The sequence below is a fragment of the Pezoporus flaviventris genome, unplaced genomic scaffold (genome assembly GCF_033815535.1).
Source record: "Pezoporus flaviventris isolate CSIRO_AGI_PZ_B2104156 unplaced genomic scaffold, CSIRO_AGI_Pfla_v1 ptg000045l, whole genome shotgun sequence".
Classification (NCBI taxonomy): domain Eukaryota; kingdom Metazoa; phylum Chordata; class Aves; order Psittaciformes; family Psittacidae; genus Pezoporus; species Pezoporus flaviventris.
Window position 1 is genome coordinate 11445177 of NW_026892593.1, and position 20821 is coordinate 11465997.

The 20821-nt window shown below is 39.0% G+C and overlaps 1 protein-coding gene across 10 annotated transcripts in view; it reads left to right on the top strand.

The window, feature by feature from the left end:
• The window catches only part of KIF21A (kinesin family member 21A), a 90868-nt gene that overhangs the window by 41581 nt on the left and 28466 nt on the right, over positions 1–20821 (top strand). For 6 of the 10 annotated variants that reach the window (XM_061467456.1, XM_061467458.1, XM_061467462.1 and 3 more), the window contains 15 exons: positions 4598–4793; positions 5557–5746; positions 6462–6525; positions 7316–7519; positions 10873–10911; positions 12627–12711; positions 12824–12941; positions 14108–14296; positions 15178–15377; positions 15769–15876; positions 16378–16446; positions 16565–16776; positions 17429–17582; positions 17955–18155; positions 19948–20049. In XM_061467456.1, the coding sequence (XP_061323440.1) occupies positions 4598–4793; positions 5557–5746; positions 6462–6525; positions 7316–7519; positions 10873–10911; positions 12627–12711; positions 12824–12941; positions 14108–14296; positions 15178–15377; positions 15769–15876; positions 16378–16446; positions 16565–16776; positions 17429–17582; positions 17955–18155; positions 19948–20049 (2131 nt within the window). The remainder of the gene's footprint in view (positions 1–4597; positions 4794–5556; positions 5747–6461; positions 6526–7315; positions 7520–10872; positions 10912–12626; positions 12712–12823; positions 12942–14107; positions 14297–15177; positions 15378–15768; positions 15877–16377; positions 16447–16564; positions 16777–17428; positions 17583–17954; positions 18156–19947; positions 20050–20821) is intronic. The other 4 variants (XM_061467459.1, XM_061467466.1, XM_061467460.1 and 1 more) reach the window with 1 other exon arrangement.

The following is a 20821-nucleotide window of genomic DNA, read 5'->3' on the forward strand; positions in this document are numbered from 1 at the left end:
CTGAAATTGTTTTGACGTAGCATTTAAATGTTAATGTTTCTTGAATTATCCAAGTGGGAATATGGAGTATTGGTTGTTTTAGAAAAATTAAAACTTTCATAACTTCCAACCCTAGTTTATTATGCAATTCAGAAGGGAAGGTAGATTTCAAGTCCCTCACTTTTAAAGGCGGACACCTAACAGAACCAGTCCTCTGATGTTTAGGAAGATAATACTGTTCTCAAATGAAAGCACAAGTAGTTCCTGGTATTAAAGATTTGTTCTTAATCTTTCATATTCTTATCTTGAACTAAGCTCTGCAGAATTGATGCAAGTATGCTGGAGGTCTGAGGAAGACATGCTGAAACTGAATCTTCCTTGTATCCTCAGGCTAATTACTCTTTGCAATTTAGTTTCCAATGTGCATGGTGAAGGTAATTCTTTGTCTCACAAAGAGTTGCAGGGATTAATTTGTTTGCCTCAGTCTGAAACTGCAAAAAGTGAGGATGAGAATCCTGTCTGCCAAATGCAGATACTGCCCCACTGCCCTGGAGACAGTGCACTCTTCCTACAGCAACAATCTAAACCTTAACATAAAGAAGCAAATTCCTCTGAAGCCTGGAGGAGAGTACTCAGTCCATCAGACATAGGTGTTTTCCCCTGCCTCTTGAGAATTTAGGCCATGTAGGCACATTCAGGGTATGATCTACAGCTGAAACTCTGGTTCTGACTCCTCTAAGCTGTTCTTATCTGATGTGGAATGAGTGTGCTCCAGGGAGCGAAGGAAGAGCCCCCAGTTCCTCCATGTGCCTGTTAAATGATGAAACCACTTTGTTGGAATGAGAACTCTTTTGCCTTTTACTGCTTTCATCACACTGGTTCTTGCTGGTCTGTCTGCTCAGTCTTTCATTTGGAGCATGTTCTCACCCTGCATGTCCCATGACAGGAAGGTTATAGGGTGTTGTAGAAACTCAAAGACAAGACAGTTGTTCATAGCCCTCTTGGGCCTAGAGCTCAGGTCCCGTGGCTGTTTGTGGAAGTGCTCTAAGCCGTGGTGTTATGAAATGTGAATAAATACAGTTATATCCAGGTTTTCTAAGGATAAGTACTAGTTTTTGGGTTTCTGTTGGAGAATAGGAGATAATTTGCAGTGGAGGATTCAGACAGTTTGGACCTCGGTAGAACCTGAGGTAGACAGTAGATAGCTGAGGCAGTTTGCACATGCATGGACAGCGAAGATGAGCGTTTAGGCAGCTTTCAGATTATGTAGGTAGGCACCTCAGGAATTAGAGTAGGCAGCCCTGACAACTGCATGGTCCACATCACTATTTAGGACTTCAGGTTGATAATCCTAAATCTCAGTTTATGTATGATTAGGTAAACTGAGTATAATTTTAAAAATGTTCATAGAAACACCAATTAATTGCATTTACAATTTTACATGTAGAACAACTAATGATCTAGCATTTCCTATACTAGGGTGATATAAGATGTAACAGTGCTGAACTCTGAGGTTAACAGTCTTCTCCTGTGAGCTAGATTGAGGAATATTTTCAGAAATATTATGAAGTCACTACTATTCTTGTTTCACCTTCTGCCTGAAGGCCTGTTAGCCTCTCTCTAGTCCTTTTGTTCCTAATCATAGAATCATAGAATAGTTAAGGTTGGAAAGGACCTTAAGATCATTCAGTTCCAACCCCCCTGCCATGGGCAGGGACACCTCACACTAAACCATTTCACCCAAGGCTCTGTCCAACCTGGCCTTAAACACTGCCAAGGGATGGAGCATTCACAACCTCCCCGGGCAACCCATTCCAGTGCCTCACCACTCTTACAGTAAAGAACTTCTTCCTTATATCCAATCTAAGCTTCCCCTGTTTAAGTTTCAACCCGTTACCCCTTGTCCTGTCACTACAGTCCCTAATAAAGAGTCCATCCCCAGCATCGTTGTAGGCCCCCTTCAGATTCTGGAAGGCTGCTGTGAGGTCTCCACGCAGCCTTCTCTTCTCCAGACCGAACAGCCCCAATTTTCTCAGCCCGTCTTCATACGGGAAGTGCTCCAGTCCCCTTGTGGCGTTTCACGACATGGACTGAAGTTGATGAGGAAACTCAAATCCTAATTGAGACTCTTTATTGCAAACAACTTTATTGCAATCAAGCCCTTTTTATCCTCCTGTTTGGTACTTTCCCAACCTGCACAAACATGCCATGTTCAATCTCATTGGCCCCTGTAAAAACCTCCAGGTAAATAGTCCAATCACAATGCTGCAGACCTTCTCACAACCCCTACATCCTGTGGCCTCCAACTGAGATTCCTGCCACAACAGCATCCTGGCCCATCCTCCCAAGGTTTGCTTTTCCACCTTCCACCTCCCTGCCCTTCAGTGCTCCAACTCATAGCCCCAGGGCTTGTCAAGCACCAAGGCCTCAGAGGTCATTCCCAAACTCTTTTTCATGCAAATATTATTGCCTTCACTCCCCACATGCCCCATCACCCTCATGTACCTCCCCTGGACTTGTTCCAACAGTTCCATGTCTTTTTCATGTTGAGGACACCAGAACTGCACACAATACTCCAGGTGAGGTCTCACAAGAGCAAAGTAGAGGGGCAGGATCACCTTCTTCGACCTGCTGGTCACACTCCTTTTGATGCAGCCCAGGATACGGTTGGCTTTCTGGGCTGCAAGCGCACACCTGAAGCCGGCTCATGTTCCTTTTCTCATCCACCAACACCCCCAAGTCCTTCTCTGCAGGGCTGCTCTGAATCTCTTCTCTGCCCAACCTGTAGCTGTGCCTGGGATTGCTCCAACCCAGGTGTAGGACCTTGCACTCGGCATGGTTAAACTTCATAAGGTTGGCATCAGCCCACCTCACAAGCGTGTCCAGGTCCCTCTGGATGGCATTCCTTCCCTCCAGCGTATCAACCCAACCACACAGTTTGGTGTCATCGGCAAACTTGCTGAGGGCACACTCAATCCCACTGTCCATGTCAGCAACAAAGATGTTGAACAAGACTGGTCCCAACACTGATCCCTGAGGGACACCACTCGTTACTGGTCTCCAGCTGGACATTGAGCCATTGACCACAACTCTTTGTGTGCGGCCATCCAGCCAGTTCTTTATCCACCGAGTGGTCCATCCATCAAATTGATGTCGCTCCAATTTAGAGACAAGGATGTCGTGTGGGACACTGTCGAACGCTTTGCACAAGTCCAGGTAGATGACATCAACTGCTCTACCCCTGTCCCTCAGTTCCGTAGCCCCATCATAGAAGGCCACCAAATTGGTCAGGCAGGATTTCCCCTTATTGAAGCCATGCTGGCTGTCACCAAGCACCTTGTTGATTTTCATGTGCCTTAGCATGCCTGCCAGGAGAATCTGCTCCAAGATTTTGCCAGGCACAGAGGTGAGACTGACTGGTCTGTAATTCCCCAGGTCATCCATTTTCCCCTTCTTGAAAATGGGGTTATATTTCCCTTTTTCCAGTCATTGGGAACTTCACCTGACTGCCATGATTTCTCAAATATGATGGCCAGCGGCTTTGCAACTTCATCTGCCAGCTCCTTCAGGACCCGCAGATGGATTTCATCAGGTCCTATGGACTTGTGCACATTCAGGTTCTTAAGATGGTCTCGAAACAGATCCTCTCCTACAGTGGGCCCAAGGTCTTCATTCTCACAGTCCCTGCATCTGCCTTCCAAGACTTGGGTGGTGTGGTCAGAGCATTTACCAGTGAAGACTGAAGCAAAAAAGCCATTCAGAACCTCAGCCTTTTCCAAATCCTGTGTAGCCAGTTCTCCTGAGAGCTTCCTGAGGGGGCCCACCTTGTTCCTAGTCTGTCTTTTATTTGCAGTGTACCTATAGAATCTCTTCCTGTTATCTTTCACATCCCTAGCCAAGTTTAATTCTGACTGGGCCTTAGCTTTCCTAACCTGGTCCCTAGCTTCCTGGACAACATCCCTGTTCTCTTCCCATGCCAGCTGTCCTTACTTCCACTGTTTATAAGCCTCTTTTTTCATTTGAATTTTCCTCAGCAGCTCCTTATCCATCCAAGGAGGTCTCCTGGCCCTCCTGCTGCACTTCCTTCTGGTTGGGATGCAACACTCCTGAGCTTGCAGCAGGTGATCCTTGAATATCAACCAACAGTCTTGGGCCCCTCTGCCCTCTAGGGCTGTATCCCATGGAACCTTCCGAAGCAGGTTTCTGAAGAGGCCAAAATCTGCTCTTTTGAAGTCCAGGGCAGTGAGCTTGCTGCACGCTCTTCTCACTGCCCTGAGGATCTCAAACTCAACCATCTCATGATTGCTACAACCAAGGCTGTCCTGGAGCATCACATTTCCAACGAGCCCTTCCCTGTTGGTGAGCACGAGGTCAAGTATGGCCCCTCTCTTTGTTGGCTCTTCTACTACTTGCAAAAGGAAGCTGTTTTCCACACAATTGGGGAACCTTCTGGATTGCTTGTGCTGGGCTATACCGTCATTCCAACAGGTGTCAGGGTGGTTGAAGTCCCCCATGAGAACAAGGGCCTGCAAGTGTGAGGCTGTTCCTATTTGTCTATAGAATGCTTCACCCACAGGGTCCTGATGTGTAATGCTGACCTATACTTCTATTGTTCCAGTCAAACACTGATGATAGCATGTGTGAGCCCTTCAGATCGAGATTTCATGGAAACCTTGAACACATTAAAGTATGCCAATCGCGCACGGAACATCAAGAACAAGGTGATGGTTAATCAGGATAGAGCTAGTCAACAAATAAATGCTTTGCGCAGCGAGATTACACGGCTACAGATGGAACTCATGGAATACAAAACAGTAAGTTTATCCTATTAGGATTTCTCCTTTAAAATGCTTGTAGCTCTACAGCTTGTTTTTCTTTTGGCTACTTCTACTTCATACATTAAAAAAATTTGAATAGCAACCCAAACTTAAACAACATTTTGAATTCCTTTGATCACCGTATGTTTTTAGAAAGTTTATATAGAATTCCCAAAGGAAAGGTAGACCAATGGAATACCAGTGATGTCAACAAATGCTGCATGTTCGTTACCCTTTGAAAGGCAAAAATTGAGCTTATGCACATTAATGAGAAATAGTCACTTCCAAAGCAGAATTGACCAGTTTATTTGTTACATAAGTGAATGTGTCCAGTTACTGCTTTTAAAAACTTACTAGACAGCTCAAACAAGTTGTTTTAAAAATACATGTTAAATTATAAGGCTATCTCCTGCTATCTCCTGCAATTTTGAACAAATAATGTTCTCAGCATTAACTGTGTCAAACAGTGTCATCCTCCTTTGCTATCCGTATTCTGATTTGATTAAGAATTGACATATCATTTCTTAATGTCTTCAAGAGCTTGTATTTCAGACTAAGACAGGATCCAAAAGTTAATGTGTTGGCCAAACATCAGTGTCTTGGAAAGTATCCATATATCCATTGTTGTAAACTTCTTGAGAGAAACTTATCTTTTGCTATGAGTGTCTATTTGTAATTTCAAGTAATCTGTTGATTTCCTTTAAGATAAAAATTTTTCATGTGTAGGTCAGCTTTTATTAATAAAATGTATTTACTTAAGGGTAAAAGGATTATAGATGAAGATGGCGTTGAAAGCATCAATGACATGTTTCATGAAAATGCAATGCTGCAAACAGAAAACAACAATCTGCGTGTTAGAATTAAAGCAATGCAAGAGACTATTGATGCACTGAGAGCCAGAATAACACAACTTATGAGTGATCAGGCCAACCAAGTCCTAGCCAGAACAGGTATGCTGTGGGTGCATTGGGTATAAACTGCTTCTGAAGTTCATGAACTTAAATTGGTTGTATGTTTTTGCCGTATTGGTCCCTTAGAATGAGGTGATGCTTTTTGTTACTGTAATGAAGGACCTGCTTTGGCATAGATAAGTTCCCATCTGATTCTTTCTTCCTTTTCTGGAGACTTCTATTAGCAGAAATAGTTTGGTAGCTTGATTTGACAATTCATTTGAGACTATGAGCAACATGAAATGTGAAATAACACATTTGGTCAGGAATTATTTAAATGCTTAGCTATACATGGAATTAAATAATTTGCTTTGGATGAGGAGCAGGACACAGGTGGGTGAATGTTGGCTTGCTTTTCACCTCATCGAATAATCAACCTGTTGACTTACCATGACTGCATTGTTCTTCTTACGCATTGTTTGTTAGGTTATTTAGATTTATGTCCATGCATTGTTCAAAGATGCTAATATGGAAAACAAGTAGAAACAGTTACTTGTAATAATCCTGATCATAAGAGACAAAGGAAACAAAAACTTAATGCAGTTTAAGGAGAAATGTCTTTAACAAACCAGGTAAATCTAAACATGTAGCGCACATGACTGTTTCTGTTTGCTGGTACCTTGTGCCGAGTAGCTGTATTCAGATGTTTATATGGTTACTGTTCTTTCTCAGTCTTTCTCTTACCCCACTTCCTCTTTCTGTCTGTCCTTCAAAGGAGAAGGCAATGAAGAAATTGGCAACATGATTCATAATTATATCAAGGAAATTGAAGATCTCAGGTATTTGCATAACATGTATTTGAGCAATTTTCATTAACAGAAACCCCCCCAAACAAGCAAACAAATGCTGCACCAAAACAGCTGTTTTCCTGTGTGAGGATTACTTTAGGACAGTGGTCCTTCAGCTTCTAGAACCATCTGGTGTTGTTCTTGGCCACAAAATAATTAAAATGTTAAAAATGAAACTGGCAGTAGAAATGAAAATAACATGTTGCCTAAATATTGACGATGACTTGATATTGCTTCACAGAGGGCAGCAAAACTTGGAATGATTGTTATAACTTCATAACCTCATATACAAATGATAGTGCTGAGAAATTACTTGTAATGAATTAATGTTAAAAAGAAAAAAAACCACATCTGCTTTCTTTCTCAGCCAAAGTATTAAATATTTTAGGTATTTTTATTTCTGTATTTCTTGGAGGTGAATTATGCAAAAAAAAAAAAGTGGCATATTCCCAACTAGAGCTTTTGTGTAGCTTTCATGTAATGCGTATAGATATGTAGCATATGCAGATATATATCTCTACATGTAAATGTGTAAATGTCTACATAAACACGCATATATGTATTCTGTCTAGTTATCTATATTTTACATATATAACCCACTGTGTAAAATGCTCTCAAGGGATTGACTACACTTGTATTTTGTGAGACTTTACCTTGATTTGCAGTTTTTTTTAAACTGAAGGTAATGCATTGCAGTTAGAGATGCTAACGAGTGTGCATCTCATGCATTAGCAATACTTGTGATTCATGGTCTACAATTCTTTTTTCTTCTTTTGTTAAGAGCAAAATTATTAGAAAGTGAAGCAGTGAATGAAAATCTTCGACGCAACTTGTCAAGAGCTTCAACAAGATCCACGTACTTTGGTGGCCCATCAGCATTTTCTGCTTCTATGTTTTCTTCCGAGAAAGAGACAATGGAAATCCTAGATATAGCCAAGAAAGATCTAGAAAAGCTGAAAAAAAAAGAAAGGAAAAAGAAAAAGAGGTGGTGTATGATTTATGATGCTATTTGTTTTCTCTTTATTAGTAGTTGTTGCTGTGTGGGTTTGGATCCTAAATTGCTGTTCCTTCAAACCCTTCTGTGCATTGAAGTTAGAGGTGTTTTTATTTTGCATCTTTTCTTCCAGGAAAATATGCAGTATTTGTAGAAGGATGTCTCTGTAATCAGTTTTTCTGGTGCACAGTGGTAAAAGCACAGGTGCTCTCCATTGATTTTGATATTTTTAATTTTTTTAAAAAAACATGCCTGAAATTCAACAGAAGTTTAAAAAAAAAAACCCAAAATATAATTTTTTTTCTACCATATGTCAAAACTAAAACAGCGTTCTGAAGAAAAGATATTCTGAATAGCTGGGAGTTCTTTGGTAGCTCTTGGAACTGCTTCTTTTCTTTATTTCCTTCTTTTATGAATGTCTTTAGTTTGAGGTTTTCTAATCCTCTGCAACATCATGCTTTGCTGGTCTTTGCCATCCAGCTACTCATACACTAAAATGCTCATCAACATTGATATAAATGCCTGTTTAGACAGCAGTTAGTACAGCAAGGATCTGTTTGTGTACTCTCAGACTTTGATTCCATTAGAGATCTTACCCTTTTCTTTGAGATTTTCCACACTTCTAATCCATTCATCTTTCTACTAATGACCCTTCAGACTTCAAGTTAAGAGTAAAACTAAAACAGTGTAAGTCTAGAATATAGTTGAAGTATAAAGTAGATTTCAGTTAGTAATTTGAGGACCTATATAAATCCATTCATGGCATGAATGTCTGATACTTGTAGAGAACGCTCATTTTAAGAACAAACCAATTCTTCCTTTGCGTATAATTTTTCAAGAAACTCTTACACTTTTATGGGGATTTTGATAGAATTTTATGTCTCGTGTCTGTAGGAACTTGTGGGGAAGGATGGAAGTATTAAATGAAATCAGCAGAATGTTCTGGCCTTCAGCTGAAACACTTCAGTATATTCTGTAACTGTAAATGCATGAATGAAGAGATTTGATTTTGTATGTTTCAACAAATTCTAGAATTGAACATGCATTTAAACACGTGCTTAGACAGAGCCCCAGTTGTTAGGTTGGGGCCTGAGTATTATGTGGAAGACAGGATTTCGACCAGTAAACAAGATAAAGTTTACTATGTATGTTAAGTAACATCTCTTATTGTTGGAGGTGATCACTTGGAAAAAAGCAGATAGTAGTTTTACCCTGCATACAGTAGTAAAACGCATGGTGGTTTATTCTAGGGTGTGGTGTTGGTGGTTTTGGTTTGTTTTCTTTTTGTCTTTTCTGAAAGCAGCTTCAATGTCTAGTCACACTTGCTCATACCAGGACAATAATCTTGTGAATGGGACAGCAAAGTGGTCTGATCCAGAAGTAGGACTTACTTACCATAAGCTATTTTTGAGATCGGCTTTCTATCCTAGTGTTAAACAACAGGAGAACCGTAGGAAAAATTAAGTTGAAAAAGACCTTTTGCGGGTCTTCTGTTCTATAGAATGGGCTCACTCTCTTCAAAGTGCTGATAAGGTTTGAATCTATCTACCAGCCCATCTTCGGACTGCTTTGTTATAAATACATATTTAAGGTGCATGTTAGGAGAAAAAGATCCTTAGAAGCTAAGAAATGTTAGAATTTGAGGGATTATGCAAATAGCTTGTCATACTTCATACCTACAGAATGCTTCTAATTAATGAAGTGCAAAGTCTGTGTTCAGGATATATCGCTGTGAATTTTTATTGTATTGAAATTTCAGCAATTAGTAATGGGTATGCTGATACGCTGCAAAGGGAGCATTTATCCTGCAGTTTGGTAGGGATTCTTTGCTCTACTTCTGTCTTCTACAGGCATTTAGCTGCTTTTATTTTCTGGGTTGTTTTTTTTTTTAGGCTTCCTGTTCTGTTAAAGTTGTTTAACTAGTATTTTCCTATTAAAATGGGATTGATAACCCTAGTTACTAGTTTTGCCCTATCTGCTACCTTTCTCTGTTTCCTGGTTATGGGTCTGTACTATAAAAGGTCCAAAATTCTAGATATGTGCAACTTATCTAAACCGTTGTGAGCTAGCTTGAAGATCTAAGAGCCAGTTTCTGGATGAGCAGCAGGTATGTAGTGCTATATACCTGTAGCCTTTAACAAGCATCTCTCAAAATTTATCAGAAACAGTTTATACATCAGTAATATTTTGTCTACTGAAATACTGACGTGCTTGATTGGAGCATCCCAAAGTGTGACCTGGTCATCCGAAGTCCCAAAGCAAACCTATTACATTCCTTTCAGTTGTTAGACAGCATTACATACCTGGTAACCTTTTTTGACTGCTGTCTTTTGATTCCCTTAACCTTTATTAAACTAAATTAGTGATAAAGTTACACAGGGTTCAGCGTATTAGCTCCGGCCCAATACTGAAGGAGGATGGCAGGCAGTGTGAGGTGAAAAGGCAGCAAAAGCTCTTGCTCAAAACTTGCTCATAATGGGAGCATGAGGAATTTCAGTAGTTGATGAAATTTAAACCATCTCTGCACTTACATGAGACATGCAGACATTTCTTTACATCCACATTTGCTCAAGAGGAAAAAGTACAATCAGAAATACTAACACTTTTTCCATCTCACTGCTTCCAATGCATATTTTCTGTTAATTTATTAAAAAATAACAAGCATCATTGACATTTACTTTTTGAACCTCAGGAAAAAATAAACTGCAGTTTTCTGCTTTTTATTAAAAAAAACCAACAAAACGCCAAACCAAAAGAATAAATGCAGCTTGAAGATTTTTATATGAATTATATTCAGAATATATGATTTAGAATATTAATATTAATGTTCTAATTACTATTTTATATTACAGTCTTATCTGCACATATAAACCTAGTGCTTGGGTTTTTTTTTCTGATATATGTTCCTAAGGATATATAATTTTGATTCAGTGGCAGTACGTCTTGCAATTTTACCTGCCAATTTGAAGTGGTAAAAGAGGAATAAGCTTTTTTTAGAGCCAAGAGATTTTTTTGAATTATTAATAATATTTGAATTAATAATAATTCTTAAAGTGAAACATATTATCTCTATCTAAAACTTCTTTGTTAGTGTAACTTGAATTTACAGCTGTTGACAGTGAAAGATTAGTTATCCTACAAATGCTTCTTCTTTGTTTTCTATTTACTTTCCAACTATGCAAAATGTATTGCCTTTTTACTACTTGTTGTCTCTTTTAAAATTTCATTTTAAACTCCACAAGCTCATGTATCATTTTTTTACCTTCTTATCACTTTTGCTTTTCACTGTCTGGTTTGTCCTTCATTGGCTTGGCCTTCCAATACTGTACCTCGTGCTTTTGAAGGCTACAGAAACTTGAGGAAAGCAGTCAAGAAGAAAGAAGGTTGGAATATTTCCCAGGTTTTTAATTACCTGTCATTTCAATTAACTGGTTGTCAAACATGAATAGAAGTTGGGCAGATTTATAAATACTTCAAGAGTAGTTCATTTGGCTTTTCATAATTCTTCCCTGTTCTGACTTGCAACAAGTGTGTTAACTGGAAGAAACCTCTGTTGTGGAATTGAGGTTGACTCTAGGATTTCACAGTGTTGAACAAGTGTTTTGTGGGAAGGTGATGCCTTTGGGAGTTGATATATAGTCAAGTGTATTCCTTTCTTGCATGGGCTATATGGAATGAAAGGTGGGAGGAAGGTGCAAGAACTTATATTGTGTGAGATACATAGCAGGCAGCGTATGACAATAGTAGTGCTGGCATCTGAGATCAAGAAGGTCTTGGACCTTCACACCTCAGTTAAGTTTGCTTTTATTTTGGAAATAATGTGGCTGAAGCCTTAACCATTGCTTCTGTTCAGTTTCAGACAAAGCAGTACAGAAAGTAGTTGGTCATAGAGCAGTTGAGGGCACTAAAAAGGGAAATAAGGAATCTCTTATCTTTCAGCTGTCTACTCTGATCCAAAAAATCCCCACTGAATTCTTGCAGATGATGTGAATCCACAGATCAATAGCACATAAATTAAGCAGTACAATTCTGCCTGGAAGAGCTGCTGAGAATTTGTGGAAATGAGATTGTTTGGCTCAGTGTTCCCTGTATTCCACATTATGCAATCCTAACCACAATTTTTCATTATTACCCCTGTGGTGTCTAGCCCTGTCCTATCATGATTTCCCATTTGTTGGGGATGACTTTGGGTTTGTGCATGTAGCACTAGAGGGACTGACATTTGGTCTGTGACAATTTACAGAGTGCTATTGATTTTTGAATTTGAATTGTGATGTCTCAAATGTGCATTTAAAACCTCAAAACTCATCCTAATGGGTAATGCACCAAACCTTTAAAACAAAACAAAAAAGAACCCTGGTGAAATTTGTACAAGCCATCACTACAGTTCAAGTTGCCAAGAGTGGAAAGAATATACAGATACTTGACTTTAGGTTTAGAACCATACTCTGAAAAATGCCCACCATGGAAATAGACTAAAATGTAAACTTAATTGTTGGGAAAATTTCTTTGAGACAGTCTTACTGCAAAAATTCAGTATTTCTCAACTGCTCAAATTCAAAAATTCAGTATTTCTCAATTGTTGTAGCAATACCTATTTTGAGCATGTCCTTGTTATCAAAGTAGATAACTGTATGATATTTAAGGTTCATACATAAACTTTCAAATGACTGTAAGCACAGTAGGCTCTGTGAGAGTATAGTAATACCTGTAACACATCCTGTACCTGCACACTGTGGTTTTGTTTTTTTCTTTGTAAAAGCTATCCTGGGTATACTGCAACTTCATGCAAAATGAGTACTGATCTAGTATATGAAGATGTGTATTCTGGTTCTCCCACTTGTGCAATGTGCCCTAAACCAATCATTAGTATTATTTTGCAAGTAAGTTTAAGAGTAATTAAGCTCTTTTTATCTGTGGGGGTCTGGATATCTTATTATCTGTGGGGGTCTGGAAGTTGCATTTTACCTATGCCCAACCTTTGTCTAACTAAACTTTGCTTTTCATCTTTATTTGGAACTGCAACTTATTGGTTTGGGGGATGGGATGCACATGTCATTTCATTTTGTGAATGTTTTGTCTGTGCCTCTTCTGCTAGTGTTAAAGAGGATAACACAGATAACGAGCAGGAGAAGAGGGATGAAAAAGGTACTTCGGAAAGAGAGAATAATGAATTGGAAGCAGTAAGTATTTAGAAATTTTTGGTTTATTTGTTCATTGTCTAAAGATTTACAAGGGTAATAGGGGGATGGAAAAGTGTGTGTGCTTCATCATTCTATTTTGTATGTTTTGTAGGAGGAAATTCAGGAAGTAAGCGATCATGAGGATGAAGAAGAGGAAGATGATGAGGATGAAGATGACATGGAAGTTGTTGAAAGCTCAGATGAATCAGATTCCGACTCTGATGAAAAAGGTGATGTCAGTGCGATATTGTGTAGAATTTTACCAATACAGGCTGTCATCCCTTGGGTTTTGGTAGGCAAGATAGAATGTTGCCAACCCACTGTCCATCATTCTATGTCGATTTGATGTCCAGTGAATTATATTTTTTCTATGGTGCTAAAGCATGTAATAGACATTTGGGATCAAGTGTCTCCATTGACATACGGCTTTAAAATTAACCAGCGGCCATCAGGTGTTTGATAACACATTCTTCCTTGGTTAGAATATTCCAAGCATAAGATTTAAGTCCCAGATTAATTTTATGTGGCTCCCATTCAGCTAATTTGGAAATGGGTAGACTTCAGTTTTGAAAGACTGAAAGTCCATCAGCCTTTCTCATTTTTGTGTGACATGCAAGTTAGGACTCCTGAAGTCAGCACCACCAGCAATCCTTTCATGTGAGTTGGGCCAAATGGGCAAGCTAAGTCTGTTGATTCTTTCTTGTCTGAGAGTCACACAAACCATTAGGAGGAGTTGCAGAGCCTGGAAAAAAATCCTCAACTGCCATCTCTATTCTAGGGCACAAAATCTTAAGCCAAGAAAGTACCTAACTGACTAAGGAAATTCAAGTTTTAAAAACTTAACATATGGGTTAGTCCTTACTTTTTCCTCCTGCTTTTCTCATTCCCTTCACCATTCCACTCCATGACTGAGGTGGCCCTTCTCTCCTCAGAATTTTGACTGTATCTTTCCAAGAGCTAAAGAAGAGAAAGTCTCCCCTTGCAGTCTGCCAGCAGTTAAATTTTCCTTTTATAACTTGCTGGGTTATTCTGCAGCCCTGATGTATGACTGAAGTCTCACAGCCTTTTGTACAGGAAATGACAGATTGCTGATGTTGAGATTTAAATGTGAATAATTACAACATATATAATTATGTTGGTGATAGTTAGCAACTGTGATCCAGTGAGAGATGCCTTTCCCTACCTCTTTCCCAGTTCTGGGATGGAAAGTGTTTAAGGAGAAGACTTTACCATGACTTGCAGACAAGTTTTGCGTGCTGCATTGTGTTTTGTGTAGAATTCTCCTATGTGCAATTTAGATGTCAGGAAATTACCCTAACATAGGATGTATCTATATGTGATCCTTGCTGTTATTTTAAGAAAAGTCGTAAAAATTACTTTTTTTTTTAAATTTTAGAAAATTATCAAGCTGACTTGGCAAACATCACCTGTGAAATAGCCATTAAGCAGAAACTGATAGATGAGCTAGAGAACAGCCAGCGAAGGTTGCAAACACTGAAGAAACAATATGAAGAGAAACTGATGATGCTACAGCATAAAATTCGAGACACTCAGCTTGAAAGAGATCAGGTTCTTCAAAACTTGGGTAAGAAATGCATGATCATTTAAATCTAGGTGTTGTGTCAAGAGATACAAGTTGAATTTTTGCTACTTACATTGCTTCCTCTTTCGAATGTGATAAGAAATTACAGAAAGCAGAAATAGATTTGTCCACACAACACCAGTGAATCAGACTTTACATATTCTAGTTTCTACAAGAACTGAGAGAGATTATTCTTTTTAAAAGATACTGCTATTGACAGGTATTTGATTTGGTTCAATAAGCACTTTCAGGATCTTTCCTGTTCTTCCTTCCCTCCTTTCTTTTGATTTGCATAATAATATAGACTAGGATCAGTGGCCTTTCAGAGAGGTTTTGCTGACCAAACATTTTTGAATATGTGACAGTATTGAGATGGAAAACTAACTCTGAGTCAGAGAGTCCTATGCCACAAATAGTTGAACTTTGGGAGAGTCCTGGGGGAAGTGGTTTGGGTTTTTCTTTCTTTTTAAAAATATACTATGCATGCTTCATAGTTATACTTTATATATATGCTTTTGTTGTTCTTTTATTCTTCCTTTTTGATTAGTGACAGGAAAGGTATTCTAGGCTTGGTAACTCTTGGGACTGTTGTTATGATCTTTGCAGATATGTGTGAACAAGCATGTATGTATCTGTGTCTTCAGGTGCTCAAGTATTTGTTGTCTAGTGCAAAGAAATCAGGAGAGTGTTAACACTTGATCTGTTATCCAAGAACACACAAGGTGGAAAGTATGAAGCAGTGCAGATGACAGGAGATAGAGGCAAATTAAGTTTTTCAAAGGTATTGCAGGTAATGCTAAAAGCAGAGGAAGCGGTGATCTGCTGTGGCTGGCAAAAGAAAATATCTGGAACAAAAGCATATTAAGAATTCCTTTTTGCTCTAGGTTCTGTAGAGACCTATTCAGAAGAAAAGGCAAAAAAAATCAAGTCAGAATATGAAAAGAAACTTCAAGCCATGAATAAAGAACTGCAGAGACTTCAAACAGCACAAAAGGAACATGCACGATTGCTTAAAAATCAGTCTCAATATGAAAAGCAACTGAAGAAACTGCAGCAGGAAGTGACAGAGATGAAGAAAACCAAGGTATAGTTCAGTATATTGAATTGTTGTACAATGAGTGTCTACTGAAAAATGGGTTGAAATTTCTTGTGCATTTATCTGCCAGGTAACCATTCTTACCGTCAGCTGCTTGAAAGTCTGAAAATGGAAAAGATAAGATATGAAGACTAGGCGGTTCCCTGGGGAGAGGGGTGGCTTTTAAGTTTAATGAACAGAAATTATAGTATCAAACATAGAGAAGCTTGAACTGCTTTTTAGCTTCAGTGCTGAGTGAAGAAGACAGAGATGGCGGAAGTAGATTGCCAAAAGCATGTAATATACTGGAAGATGGCAGTTTGAAGAGGAAACCCCATATGAGTGGGGGCAGGGAACAGCCCTTGAGTATAAGCTTTTCTAAATGATGACCTCTTTACAGGTTCGCTTGATGAAACAAATGAAAGAAGAGCAGGAGAAAGCTAGAATGACTGAGTCTAGAAGAAACAGAGAAATTGCACAGCTTAAAAAGGAACAACGCAAACGAGAGGTGATTTGTCACATAAGAACTTTCATTTGGAATAAACAGCTATCATTATAATGATCATCTGCTTGCAGGCACACACCATGTGTATATGCACTCACTAAGGCAGACATGTACCCATATATTTTTACCAGTCAAAATGCACATTAATTCAGTTTGACTTCTATGATAATTTGGTTCCTACCTTCTGGTGATAACTACAAGAGAAAATAGAAGGCTTATTGAGTATGATTAAATATATCAGTATTATTGTATTAATGAATCTTTACAAAACTATTGCTACCACCTTGCTTGCATGCAAATATTTTTTTTTGATAGGGATTTGGTTTAGTGAAACACTTTTTTTCATTCTGCACTAGAAAAAGCAAGAAGCTATTGTGACTTGACCACTTGATGTCACGACAGTTTTGAAAACTTTTATTAGTGTATAAGGGTCTCTTTCTTATGCAATACAGTCCTTGTGTCAGATAGTAGAAAAAAATATGTGCTATTTGTATTTTTCTACAGCATCAGCTCAAACTTCTAGAAGCTCAGAAAAGAAATCAAGAAGTTATCTTACGCCGCAAAACTGAAGAGGTATTGTGGTATAAAAAAGCCCCAATAATTCATCTTTGAAACCAGAATGATTCTGTATTCCTGTGAGTTAGAATGCAGCTTTGGGGAGAGGTAATGGTGTCTTTGCCCTCCATTTCAGGTCACAGCCCTTCGTCGGCAAGTAAGGCCTCTGTCTGATAAAGTGGCTGGAAAAGTAAGTCGAAAGCTGAGTCTGCCTGAGCATCCTATGCAGGAAGCAAGTTCTAGCTCATCAGTTGAGCATGATGGTTCAAGAACAGCAGTGCAGCAGAAAATGAGAATTCCTGTTGCAAGGGTTCAAGCATTATCTGTAACTGCAACAAATGGAACAGGGTAAGGGCTGAAATGGTTTGGTACTGTCTTATGGGAAATGAAAATTACATTCACTTTCTAGAAGATAATATGATGGTAACACTTATTGCAGTAGTTATTTTTCAAACTATTGTCATGTAATACTCATAAAATGGGCAGTTTACCATTATCAAATGCAATTTCAGTTTTGTGGCTTTAAGACTGTGTGGAATAATATATAATGGCATTAAAGGACAAATCACATTAAGAAACCCCAAAATTTCAAGATGCAGTTAATTTGTTCTTAAAAAGAACTCTCCTTGGTGGTTCAATCCTGCAGTGTTCTTAAGTACAAAGAAAAATTAGTCAGAAAACACAATCCGGTATATTAACCACTGTGTTTTGAAGCCTATCTCCTTGTTAAATAGAGGAAAACTGTTGGGGTAGGATTCAATTTCATGGTGCATCAGACAAGATGCCAGTGTTTTATACCTGTTTTTCAAGTGCAGTATATTAGAGTGCAGTAGAGTTCAGGGCTGGGTGTAGGTATCTGTTCTGGTGCAGTGAAAAGCTGCAAGAAGTTCTGCAAGAAACTTAAATTGTCCATGAAAAATATTCTGGCCTGATCACTTCTACAGTCAAATGTGTAACTGGACTATTTCAGACTTAGGTGTTTCTCTTGAATTTGTCACAGAAAGAAATATCAGCGAAAAACAGTGACAAGCAGAGTTTATTCCTCAAAGGCAGCCAGGATGAAGTGGCAGTTACTTGAACGCAGAGTGACTGATATCATTATGCAGAGGATGACCATTTCCAATATGGAGGCAGATATGAACAGGTTACTTACGGTGCGTGATCTCCTATTCACTGTTGGCCGTATCAACATAGTAAATAGAGAGCAGTGCATTTATGTTTGCTGTAAATAAATTGCTTTGGTGGTAGCACAGGCAAAGTGACTTGGAATCCATTGCAGTTAATGAATATGCTCTTAACAAATCCAGTAAACATTTGGACCATGTAGTTACTGTGCTTAGTAAGAATTAAAAAGCACATTAAAGGTGTCACGTGGAAATATATTAATATATTCACCTGCATAACTTCGTGTAGATATCATGATATGTTAAAGTATAACAAGGAAAAGAAAACAAAAAAGGGCACTTAAGTATCCTAAGTGTTTGCTAATTCCTTTTTAAATGAAATTATGTCTTTGGGGAAAACAGCAACGTGAAGAACTTACAAAAAGAAGAGAAAAGCTTTCAAAGAAGAGGGAGAAGCTCATCAAGGATGGGGGTGGCAGTGAAGCAGATAGAAATGTCCAAAACATAAATGAAGAGATGGAATCACTAACTGCAAATATAGACTATATTAATGACAGCATTTCTGACTGCCAAGCAAACATTATGCAAATGGAGGAAGCAAAGGTAGGTCAAATATTAATGCAAAAATGATAAAATGGAGAAAAGGCAACTGTTAGCCTTGAAGATGTTCTTATTTAGAAATTAATATTGCTTTGGCTGTATAATTATTGACCCAGGAGGTGAGAATTGGTGAAGACTTGGGTGAAGTCTGAAATGAAGAATTTTTATTTAACTGAACTTTCAGATCTGAGTTTTAGTGTTAATAGTGTAATTCAAGTTAAGCTTGCAAAGCATTTACATGTTGAAGCTGATGCTTTCTATTCTGCTGGCATTAAATTATATAATCTTGGAGCTGGAGGCTAACAGCATTCTTCTTTCTGCATCTGTTCATATGCTTCCACTCCCTTGTATTGTTTCGTACACTTTAAATCCATCTAAATATTTTTGTATGTGAGAATTTACGTTAATTTTTTATTTTGCATTTTAGTATATTTTTCAATTATGGAACAGTGGCTTTCTGTACAGTGTTTTGTGGTGACTTTTCAAATAGTAATTGTCTATATTATGATTGAAAAAGAAATCTCAGTATTACCAAAAGCAGTGAAATCCAAATGTAGTGTCACGATTTAAGCCCAGCCGTAACTCAGAACCACGCAGCCACTCTCTCCCTCTCCCCCCTTCCTCCCCCCTGCTCCCAGAGGAATGGGGAGGAGAATCGAAAGAATATAACTCCTGTGGGCTGAGATAAGAACTGTCCAGTAACTAAGGTATAACACAAACCACTGCTGCTACCACCAATAATAATAATGGTAAGGGAAATAACAAGGGAAGAGAATACAACTGCTCACCACTCACCAACCAATACTCAGCCAGACCCGAGCAGTGATCTAACCCTTCAGGGTAACTGTCCCCGGTTTATATACTGGGCATGACGTGCTGTGGTATGGAATGCCTCTTTGGTTAGTTTGGGTCAGGTGTCCTCTCTCTGCTTCCTCCCGGCTTCCCCTCCTCCCTGGCAGAGCATGAGACTCACAAAGTCCTTGGTCAGAGTAAACATTACTGGGCAGTAACTAAAAACGTCAGTGTTATCAGCGCTGTTCCCAGGCTGAAAGTCAAAAACACAGCACTGCACCAGCTACTAAGAAGGAGAAAAAATGACTGCTACTGCTGAACCCAGGACATGTGGAAACTCTCATAATGTGCATCATACCTTACATGATCCAGCAAAAGGAATTTACCACATACAATCTCCTAGGTATCTTGGCACATAGTTATCTGAACTGTAGTACTTATCCATATTTTTATGTGGCAGCCCTCTCCCACCTTGGGCTAATCTGAGCTTTAATGCATGTTACATCACCAGCAGCTTCTACTATTTTGCTCACATAAGAGTTTCTTGAATTTTGTATGGTACACTTCAAGATTATAGGACTTAATCAGTAAAGAAGTAGTGAAAGCAAAAGACTTAATAATTCTAAAGGATGCCAGAGTGCTTAATGCTGACAGAGAGTAATCTGAAGAAAAATGAGGAAATGAGGGGGAGAATCCTTCAAATGTATGAAGGCTTCAGACAGTGCAGAATTGCAGTTATTTCTGCATCCACTGTGACAAGCTTAACTTGTAGAAAGGAGTCTGAGTTGGAGGTTGTTAAGTGGGAGAGGAACTGTGGCACTCGAAGAGACTGGGAAGCCAGCAGAGTCTGTACTGTGTGGTGCTTTGGAAAAGAAATCTTTCAGGTGTGGTTTAGAGGTAGTAAGGGATGAGCTGGATGATACTGCAGCATTTTCACTTTTTCTGTTTACAGTGTTTCCTGTAGTGATTTTCACACTGACTGTTTTTACTGCTCCAAACATAGGAAGAAGGAGAGACCTTGGATGTAACGGCAGTGATTAATGCTTGCACTTTGACAGAAGCTCGATATTTGCTTGATCACTTCCTCACAATGGGTATCAATAAGGTAATTCATTAAGTGAAATAGGTATATGCCATGTACCAGGACCAGAGCTGTGCTGACATAAAGGCTGATCAATGTGCATTAGACTAAGCAAAGCTGGTCAATGCTATGGAGTCACGTGGGTTCTCAGTGTGAAAGCCCTCGAGATCCATTGTCCCCTTCAACCTGTTGCCTGTTCTTCAACTCCTGGTAGATCCTATTTTACTGTACTAAGTATCTCATGCTGTTCCTGTAAGAGCACTAACTTTTTGTAATCAGATCAGTCTCTTCTTGTGTTTTTCAACAAGCTCCTAAAGAGTGCTCAGGGGATCTTTCTTTTAAGATTGGCTCAGCCACTTAAATATGAGCTTTCAAAAAATGTGGTTTAAGATGCATATTGATGCATGGCATGCTAAAGTCAGACTTCTACTTTTGAATAGAGCAATAGGGGTTCTTTCTGAAAGCCCTGGGGAGTTCTATTTTCAAAATGAGTGTTTGGCGGTTTATAACCCAGTGCACAGAGGTAATTGTTGCTGCCTTTTTTTCGTGTTTGGGGGCCATACTTAATATCTATTACTTAGAATTAAACTTAGCTAGAGTTAATAAAGATAACAGGAAGGGATTCTACAGGTACATAGGAAATAAAAAACAGACTAGGGAGAACGTAGGCCCCCTCAGGAAGCTCTCAGGAGAACTGGCTACACGGGATTTGGAGAAGGCTGAGGTTCTGAATGACTTCTTTGCCTCGGTCTTCACTGGCAAAGGCTCTGACCAAACCACCCAGGTCTTGGAAGGC